The sequence below is a fragment of the Chanos chanos genome, chromosome 2 (assembly GCF_902362185.1).
Source record: "Chanos chanos chromosome 2, fChaCha1.1, whole genome shotgun sequence".
Lineage (NCBI taxonomy): Eukaryota > Metazoa > Chordata > Actinopteri > Gonorynchiformes > Chanidae > Chanos > Chanos chanos.
Window position 1 is genome coordinate 45735976 of NC_044496.1, and position 10591 is coordinate 45746566.

Consider the following 10591-nt stretch of genomic DNA (forward strand, 5'->3'; position numbering starts at 1 on the left):
ACAGGCTTTGTTCTATTCGACACTGAGTATGCGCTCGTCAACAGGCGAACCCTTACCCCGTACATACGTCTCAGTGGTCATGTAGACCACTGTGTTTCTAGGTCCATTGTTGTATATTCTTCGTGTCTGGATTGAATACATTTCAGTCGCTATGACGAAATGCTTTACCTTGAAGGCTACATTTTTTCTTCTCTTAAGCTTCCTGAATCGTATCTCTGGCCAGATCGCCTATACAGTGTCAGAGGAGGTGAACAAGGGAACATTTGTTGGAAATATTGCCAAGGATCTAAGCATAAACGTTCAGGAATTAGAGTCGCGGATGTTTCATATTGTGTCAACAGCCGGGAGAAAATATTTTGAAGTAAATGTTAAGACGGGAGTTTTATTTGTCAACGAGAGACTTGATCGAGAGGAGCTCTGCCCTTCTTCTACACGGTGCTCAGTGCATTTAGAAGCCATAGTCAACAATCCGTTGAACCTATACCGCATTGAGGTGACCATTTTAGATGTTAATGATAATGCTCCTTCTTTTCGCGTCAAATCGAAGGAGTTTAATATATCGGAATTAGCATTTGAAGGCGACCGATTTCAGTTGCCTCGAGCCTCGGATCCCGATGTAGGGCTGAACTCGATAAAGAGCTACAAACTCAGTCCGAATGATCATTTCTCTCTTGATATTCAAAACGGGGCAGACCAGAGTGTGTCCGCTGAGTTAGTGCTACAGAAAGCTTTAGACCGAGAGAGACAGCGAGTTATCCCACTTACACTGACAGCTGTAGACGGAGGAAAACCTCCCAGGTCGGGGTCATTACAAATTATTGTAAATGTTCAGGATGGTAACGATAATGCCCCTGTATTCAGCAAATCTCTTTATAAAGCGCAAGTTAGTGAGAATGCACCCGTTGGTACAGAGGTATTAAAACTAAATGCGACTGATTCAGACGAGGGTTTGAATAGCCATATAGTATACTCATTGATACATCAGGATAATGAGGACAAAACTAACGCTGTATTTAAAATTGATCCGGATACTGGCGAGATCACTGTGCAAGGGATTATAGATTTTGAAGAAAATAACGCCTTTGAGATTCATGCGCAAGCCAGAGACAAAGGGTTGACCCCGCGCACAACTCACTGTAAAGTGTTAGTCGAGGTAATAGACATGAACGATAATGCGCCGGAAATATCTCTTACATCACAGGTAAATACTGTCAGTGAAGATGCCAAGAAGGGTATTACAGTCGCTTTGATAACGATTTCAGACAAAGATGCAGGCAAAAATGGAAATGCGCACGGCAAACTGGCAGGTGAGGTCCCGTTTAAACTGCAGTCTTCTTATAAGAATTATTATTCTATTGTAGTGGACGGCTCTTTGGACAGGGAACGTGTAGCTCAGTATAATGTCACGATAGTCGCGACAGACGAAGGTTTCCCGCCTCTCTCCAGCACCCGAGTCTTTACAGTACATGTTTCAGACGTAAACGATAATGCGCCATATTTCTCAGAGCCAGTTGTTAACGTTTATGTGAAAGAAAATGGTCCGAGTGGGCAGGTGATTTATACTTTGCTGGCTAAGGATCCAGACTTGAATGAAAATTCAAAAATTACATATGCGCTTTTGGAACCATCCCTTAAAAGCATAGTGAATGTAAACCCTGATGATGGAGACATATACGCTCTCCAGTCGTTTAACTATGAGGAAATGAAAAGAGTTGAGTTTAAAGTTCAGGCCACAGACTCCGGTGTTCCTCCACTGAGCAGCAACGTGTCTGTGAACGTTTTTGTCCTAGATGAGAATGACAACAGTCCGCGGATTCTCCCGCCCTATTCAGAGCACGGTTCACTTAACACTGAAAACATTCCATATTCTGCCGAGGCAGGCTACTTTGTGGCCAAGATCAGAGCTGTAGATGCCGACTCAGGTTATAATGCACTGCTTTCTTTTCACATTTCGGAACCGAAAGGAAATAACCTTTTCCGAATCGGAACGAGCAACGGTGAAATAAGGACTAAGAGGCGAATGAGTGACAATGATTTGAAAACTCATCCTCTGGTAGTTTTAGTTAGTGATAACGGGGAGCCCTCACTTTCAGCAACTGTGTCAATTGATGTTGTTGTTGTTGAGAGCACAGGTGACACTCAGACTCCATTCAGACACGCACCGATAAATGAGGAGAGTTTTTCTGATTTAAATCTGTATTTGCTGATCGCCATTGTGTCAGTGTCTGTGATCTTTTTGCTGAGTCTCATCGGTTTAATTGCTGCAAAATGCCACAGAAAAGAAAGCTTCAGCAGGTACACCGCCCCAATGATCACCACACACCCTGACGGAAGCTGGTCTTACTCCAAAGCTACTCAACAGTATGACGTGTGTTTTAGCTCCGACACACTTAAAAGTGACGTAATGGTTTTCCCCGCACCATTTCCGCCTGTAGATGCGGAACTGATCAGTATTAATGGAGGAGATACTTTTAACCGGACACAAACACTCCCGAATAAAGAAAAGGTAAGCTGTGTAAAATATACGTCTTAAAAAAGTTACGAAGTGTTTCTTGGAGAGATGGCGTTCTAAGGAGTTTACCGCAGTTCTTTGCCTTTACATCTGACTTTTTATAGTGTCGATCAGACCAGTGCTCCTCGCGCTTTCCCCCACTGAGCACCAAAATATAAATGTCATTTTCTTGCTCTGCACATAGTCTTACACACCTAACATGGAAAGTTTTACGCTGTCCATGGTGCTTATTTTTTCTCCCAAGCATTTTTATCGCGCCCCAGCTGTCAGGCGCCAAATGTGGCCCAGACATTGTTTGACATAAGCGTTTTATACAAGCAAACTACGGTTCGGTCATAACACAATTTAAACTATTGCTTAGAAATCCTTTTGATTTACTATCCTTTGGTTACAGTGTTACTTTACATATAGACTTATTTGTCATTTATATGTTAATTTTTTTTCCCTTGACACCTCTATTTTCAATAAGGCTATTTTTCTGTGTGTGTGTGTGTGTGTGTGTGTGTGTGTGTGTGTGTGTGTGTGTATTTGTATGCATGTGTTTGAGTGGGTGTGGGGGGAATTAAATCATAGTACTTCTTATTTTGCTTCAGTTTTGCATAATGTCCGCAAGTTTCATGGCCTTGTATTCTATGTGTATTCTATGCACATGATAAGCATTTCTCTAGAGTCACATGTGTCAGTGTTTACATCTTTCTCTGATCTTCATTTTGGCTTTGCTTTAAATAGAAATTTCTATAGCATAGAAATAAGATATATTGCAACTGTGTGATGTAGATATGTGTCATTTATATGTAATGGTTGTTACCAAGGCTATGTCCAGGTTTCACAACCCAAAAGGAAATACAGAGTCACAGTCAAGAAACAAGTGTCTTATTTTAACTCCGCCCTGCAGTCTTGCTCAGACCACTTACAGTCTGTTTTCTCTCTTTATTGTTATTTTTATTCTGTCCCTCTCGCCATCTCTCTCTCTCTCTTTACCAGAGGGAGATCTCTCTCTCTCTCTCTCTCTCTCTCTCTCTCTCTGTCTATCTCTCTCTCCCTCTCTTTTTGGCTGTCAGTCTCTGATTCTCTCTCCATATATATCCCTGATCTCTTTGTTTTCATTTCCCCAGATGCAGTTTGTATCAGCACTTGCACCTTGTAAGCATGTTTCTCCAGATTATCATAACTGCAGACAATCAGCCTTGATTCCAGTTCAGGCTTACTTAGTTTCAATGCAGCTGTGCAATCTAATTGAGGGGCCGATGCCTTGTATCAGTCTCAGGCATACTGCACTTTCTCCACCTTAATATAAACGACACAGCTGGACAGCCACACTAGTGCAGCACTGTAAATGATGAGCATGTGGGCCTCTATTGTCTGGCTGCTCTCTGTTGAGCCTCGCCCTTTCTGTTCTTTCTTCACTGGAAAAGAACTATGTCTTTCTAGAGGGAGGGTAGAAACAGAGAACATATTTTCTTTGTTTCCCACTCTTTCTCACACGCTGTCTCTTTGACTGTGAGTTCTAAATTTATATACTGTGATCAGAGGGAGATCTCTCTCTCTCTCTCTCATTCTCTCTCTCTCTCTCTTTCTTTGGCTGTTGGTCTCTCATTCTCTCTCCATATATATCCCTGATTTTGTTTTCATTTCCCCAGATGCAGTTTGTATCAGCACTTACACCTTGTAAACATGTTTCACCAGATTATCATAATTGCAGACAATCAGCCTTGATTCTGGTTCAGGCTTACTTAGTTTCAATGCAGCTGAGCTGTCTAATTAAGAGGCTGATGCTGTGTTTCAGTCTCAAGCATACTGCACTTTCTCCACCTTAATATGAATGAGGGTAGAAACAGAGAATGTATTTTTGCTTTTTCCCACTCTTTCTCACTGTTGCTCTGTCTTTGACTGTGAGTTCTAAATTTATGTACTGTGATCAGAGGGAGATCTCTCTCTCTCTCTCTCTCTCTCTCTTTTGGCTGTCGGTCTCTCATTCTCTCTTTATATGTATATATATACATATATCCTTGATCTTTTTGCTCTTCTCCCCAAGTGCAGTTTGTGGCTAGTTAGTTCATTTGTGAATAATTGATCAGTATTTTTTGATTGTGTTGACTGTAGCTCTATATTGGGTGTTTTGATTATGAACTTAAGAATGTCTATTTTTGTGTAAATATCATTTGATGTATTAAGGCTCTTCTTCTCTCTCTCTCTCTCTCTCTCTCTCAAACAAGCCCTCTTTTTGTCATTCATACTCTGTTTTTCTGCATCTTCTTTATTGCTGCTAGGGTATGTGAATCACATGTGTGGGAGAATGGTTTCTATGGCAATGGGACTTGATTGCTTTTGATTGGCTTGTGTGTGAGCTCTGCACATGGGATTTTCCTTGTATACTGTAACTGCTTAGTGATGACTCTTTGTACAATTCAGTAGGTCAATGTGTCACTCTCCTTCCCATCATAGCATTATTATTATTATTATTATTATTATTATTATTATTATTATTATCATCATCATTATTATTGCCAGGGTAGGGGACAGTAATGCTGAGCAAATGCAAATCTTGATGTTTCTATGTTTCCTTATATCATACACTGTAAGTTTACTGTAGTTTTTACATATATGGTTTTATAGGTCACTGTAATACCTTACATTGCGGCTGAGCAGTGCCAAGGATTAAACAGTAAACAAGTAAACCAAGATGCTTTTTTTTGTGGAGTGTCTTCCGGCATGTGTATGATGTTGTATACGCATATATATATATACTGCAATATTTTGTGTATTGCTTTTTTATTCCTCACATTTCTTTTGTGTTGGCATTGTTATTTTTCCCTTTCCTCAAGCGGCTGCATGCATGTGTTTGAGTCGAGTCTGGAGAGGGAGTGAGAAAGAGTGGGGGATGGTGTGGTAATTTTCCGCTCAGCTCTGCAGCAGCCGGGGAGCTCTCATCCTGTAGGCTGAGCTCACAGTGCTTACATCACTGTCAATCATGCAAAATTCCGCCTCCCTGTTTGGCTCTGAATAAGGAATAGACCCTCTCAAGCAGCCATAATGTCACTTTGTTGTTGTGTGTGGTGTGGGTGTGGGTGGGTGAGAGAGAGAGAGAGAGAGAGAGAGAGAGAGAGAGAGAGAATATGTGTATGTGTGTGCACGTACTCATGTTAGTGCTTAATATGTGTACATCAGTGTCAATTATGTGTAAGAATTTATATGTCAGGGTGTTTAATCTCTGTAAAAGGTCAAAAGTGTGGTGTGTGTTAATCTAAGTGTGTCAGTGAGTATGTATGTTACGTATAGGCACTACCCCGCCCTGCTGCCCCCTAGCCAGCATGGAGTGATCGAGAGCATTAAATTATTGATTTTCTAAGCACATTTACTGAGGGTGCAGAAGCAACTCAGCTAAGTGCTTTTCCTTTCAGTTCTAATTTGTTCTCTTTCAATAGTGGTCGGTCATGTCTGAGCACTTCAGTCACTCATTTCAACACTTTCTTTGTCCTATAAATATGAAACGGAGTCCGTAACTTGCGACAGCCTAACCTTAACATTGACCTCCTGTGACAGGATACAGGCTGTATCACTGTGACCTGATACATTATTGGTCAGTTTTGCCATTTTGATTATGGGTTCTTTGTTGCTCTCTTCTTTCTTCTTTAATCTCATTGAGGTCTTAGTGCAGTTTCTACATTCTTCCCTCACGCTATCCTTTCCCCCCCCCCCAGAAACACTCTCTGCTTATGTGTCGCTTCCCATCCTGTCACCTTCAGGTTGCCATGGCGACTGGGTTGTGCTTTTTTTTTTTTTTTTTTTTTTTTCAGCACAGGGAGTGCTGCATTCTGCCCTGCCCATTCACAGAGAGGGGGATGGAAGGAAACAGAGTCTGGTTCATATACAAGGAGTAAATGTAAAATGCAATGGATATACAAATAGAGAGTTAACTATGGGGCGAGAAAGGGGGGGGGGGGGGGGGTAAGGTTTTACAGTATAAATGATGTAAAGAAAAAAAAAGACTTACAAAATGAAAAGGGACACTGAATGCATGAATCAATTCCACTGTAAAAGGACAGTTGGTACACAAGGCATTGTTCAGTCAGTCTAAAAGGACACATGACAGAATTTATCATATCCACAGTGTAGCAGATAGAGAGGGAGAGAGCCTACCACTAAATGGGCCTCACAAGAAAGGGCCCCTGAAGAAAACTCTGTGTGTGTGTGTGTGTGTTTATTTATGCCCTGTCCTTAGTGAGGAATAAGAGATGTTATGAAATGAAAACAAGAATCACTTTGTGACCTAATATCTGTTTTTTTGGAGGGTGAGAGAGATTGATTGTTCTGTGTGCACTTGGACACACTTATAGAGATTTTACTGCATGTCTTATTTTGTGTCAATTTTTTTCTGTCAAATGAATGAAAGCGTGCAATGTTTTTATTATCAGACATTGGACTGGGTTATCCTGGATTGTTTGACTTGTGATGCCTGAATCAGTGTTAAAAGATTTACAGCTAGTGACGCCTGGCTGTGGAATTAGGTTGCTGTCGGATGAAACAGTGACACAGATTTACAGTGATGTCACTTTAATCCCCTTAACTCTGTCCTGCTTTTCGAAGGGTACATTGAATCACTTAGCCCAACATAACCACTGTAGCAGTACTGAAGGGAAAAGAAAAAAGAGAGAAGAGGTGGAAAATATTGCAGGGATGTTTCAGAGAGAGAGAGAGAGAGAGAGAGAGAGAGAGAGCGAGAGCGTGAGAGAGCCAGAGAGAGGCTGTTTTCTGGAATATGCTCTGTGAAGGCAGATGGGCGTTTTCTGCAGTGGTTGCAGTACTGTCCTGTACCCATAGATGGCTGACTTTAACTATGTTATGCTCTACTGTATCACATACACTCTTTCTCTATCTCTCTCTATGGAAATCTATCTATCTATCTATCTATCTATCTATCTATCTATCTATCTATCTATCTATCTATCCATCTATCTGTGTATCCATCTATATCACAGATCCAATTTCACTTACAGCAGCATGTATACTAGAACAAAAAAAAATCATATCCTCCCTCTTCTGACACATTATATCTTGTTTCTCAAATTTGTTTTGTTCTGTTGTTTAACATGTAGCTCTGATAGGCCTTGGTGATGTCTTCATATGAATGTCATAGTGGGAACATGAGTGAGGTCATCAATACATGACAGTGCAAAGTGACAGACAACAGCCTACCAATAGATTAACAGAACAGGTAGCAATCCAGCTAGTGGGCTCAGAGACCTAGGGCAGCCTGTAAATACATGTAAACACAGGCAAACTCTGACTTGTGGCCTGCAGATCCAGTTCACTACCACCATAGGGAAGTGCTAAATGTCTCTCCCTCTCACCTCAACTGTAAGACTGTAATGTAGCTGCCTGTGAAAAGAAGTGGACACACGCACAAACACACAAACACACACACACACACACACACACACACACACACACACACACACACACACACACAAAATGAGTCAAACATGAAGTTTGATTCAAACTGCTGTGTGATTTTCCAATGGAACAGTGAAACCTGTAAAGCTCCACATGGAGTATTAGTCATCTGGGCTCTAATAAATGTGTTCTTAAATGGGTGAGATAACTGTATTACAAGAGTGAATTAATATTTCAACACTGTGCATAATGCATGGAGTTTGATATTAATATCTCACTGCAGAGAAGTCACCCTTCTTTGTGTCCTGACCAGACACTCTCTCTCACACACACACACACACACACACACACACACACACTCTCTCTCTTGGGCTCTTAGGCTGTCACTGTAGGGTGATGGAGAGGGAAGCTGTTGTGCTTCAGATTTAAGCCCGTCACCAAATAATCTTAAACAAAACAATGGGTGGAGCAAGCGGATCAGGAGCGTGGCAACAGTGGGCAGTACAGATTAGGTGGATAGAGAGGCGGCTGGGACGAAAGTAAGAATGGAAATGAAGAAAAGGAAAAGGGTAATGTGGTCGCATACGGCAGAACAGACAGAACCAGAGGAAGGAAGAGTGGGTGTGATATTATTAGAGACACAAAGCATTTGCTGTGTCCCAGAGGAAGCATCAGCGTATTATGCGTGTGCGTAAGTCTGACAGGTGTCTTTCCAACTGAAGAGAAACTAAGATAACTTCATCTCCAGCCCTGGAGTGGAAACAATTAGAGTGAGAGCAGATGGGCGGGACTCTAACAAGTAAGAAAGAGAGACGTGTCATCCTGTAGCTGAGGTGAGAGAGAGAGAGAGAGAGAGAGAGAGAGAGAGAGTGAGCGAGAGAGAGTGTCGAACGGAGATAGCAAACAGTGTGGGGAAAGGACAGCTGTTTGAATGCACTGGTGTGTGTAATTGATAAGATCACAGGCATTTTTTTGTTTGTTTGTTTGTTTTATAAATGTATTTACTTATTTATTTATTTTGTGTTCTTGGTCAAGTTCATGTATTCATGAATCCCATAAGAAGAATCTTTTAAATATCAGGGACAGTGCACCTTTTTTAAATTAAATGGAAAAGCGTCATAATGTAAAACTAATCATCATAGAAATGACAAAATGAACTTAAAGAAGATTTTTCAAATGTAAACGGTCAAGATTTTACCTGCCTCTGCATAACACCATTAAGCAGTTTGAACTATATATTTGTATGTAATGATAGATAGATAGATAGATAGATAGATAGATAGATAGATAGATAGATAGATAGATAGATTGGTTGATTGATTGATAGATAGACTGGTTGATTGATTGATTTTTGCTATAACAACAAGGAGTCATCTGAGGAGGAGAGAGAGAGTAATCCAGTGACTTGTCTACTCTTTGTTTTCCCTCCATCCACTTACTGCTGGCATCAGGAAAGCTGCTGAAACTGTCGCTTGGTTTCTATCACAATCACTTAAGACCCAACTGGTCTCACAGGCTGTAGACATGGAATGATGTATCAGCATTTGTTATCAGCATAAAGAAAATGAATAACAACAATAACAAAAGGTTTTCTTTTAAAAATGGGTAGACTGGATTTTCCTTGCCATTGGTTGTGGCCTAATTCGACGTGTCATTTCATCCCGTATGTGTGTCATTTCATCCAGTATTGCGAATGTAGAATATTCAGTTCCCCTTGCACGCTCCTTCGTCAGTAGAGAGTCTCAGAAGTTGCTCCCTTCACCTATGCGCACCGAATCCGGTAGGGAAATGCTTATTAACTGATCCTACTTCGTAATTGAATTTCAACTTGAGGTAATGTCGTTCATTTACTGGTCTGCACAGCACTCGGCTCATGCTGCGTGACTTATTGGTGAAGCGAATCAGTCACAGCCACCGAGCAACACCCGAGAGGTTGAAGTTGCCTGCTTCTGTCTGGAGGGAACTGGCTTTAGTGGTGATGGTTGTGGAGACAGTGCTGATGTTGTGGTGTAAGAGAGTACACACACAGCGCCTCTCTGTTGTTTATGGTTTTAAATGGGTATCTAATAGGCTGTGTAGCTTGTAGGAGATACCATGTCTTGAAGGTTTGCGGTTTGATACATTGCCATTGATTCATTTAAGGCCAGAGTGCGGATTTTATGGACTCTCGTAACGTCTCATTACTTTCGTGCTGCAGATTAAAGAGGAAAGGAATCTGTCGGGATGGGACTTGGCCGCATTTCTAGAGATGTTTCTTTAACGATGCATTGCCGCTGCTGCACCAACCATCCCACGTCCGAAACATTTTATTTGCGCTCAGAACTATCTCGGCAAGTCCCGCATGGTAAAGGGGCACAAGCTAGTTTGTTTTGACATTTGTAGCGAGGGGGCATGTTAGGAGCATCTTGTTGTTGACCTGGTTTGCACTGGAGCGTGCACCTCGGGTCAGAGTTGGTCATAAGATGAGGGAATAAAGAGGCGACCCGAGAAAGAAGGAGAGAATGAAAGAAAGAGATTGCACAAATGTTTTTACTATGGGATTATTCGAAGAATCAGTCTTGTGGCTAGAGTACGCACTGAATGAGTAGCCAGTGATCTTGAGCTAACGACTGGGTACAGAGACAGCGATAGGGCGGGGGATACTATGGGAACTGTTGAAACAAAGAGACCCTACTTAAATGGGTT

The 10591-nt window shown here is 41.5% G+C and overlaps 1 protein-coding gene across 1 annotated transcript; it reads left to right on the forward strand.

Annotated features, from left to right (window-relative positions):
- Positions 1-151: 151 nt before the first annotated feature.
- On the forward strand, positions 152-10166 carry pcdh2ab12 (protocadherin 2 alpha b 12). The gene is made up of 2 exons (XM_030765430.1): positions 152-2506; positions 10104-10166. Exons 1-2 carry the CDS (start codon positions 152-154, stop codon positions 10164-10166), a joined length of 2418 nt encoding a protein of 805 aa, XP_030621290.1.
- The last annotated feature ends 425 nt before the right edge of the window (positions 10167-10591 follow it).

Excerpts from the sequence above, each read along its gene's own strand:
- pcdh2ab12 (XM_030765430.1), top strand. The coding sequence starts at position 152 with ATGACGAAATGCTTTACCTTGAAGGCTACATTTTTTCTTCTCTTAAGC. Across the intron at positions 2,507-10,103 it reads CACTCCCGAATAAAGAAAAG|ATTAAAGAGGAAAGGAATCT; the intron begins GTAAGCTGTGTA and ends TTCGTGCTGCAG.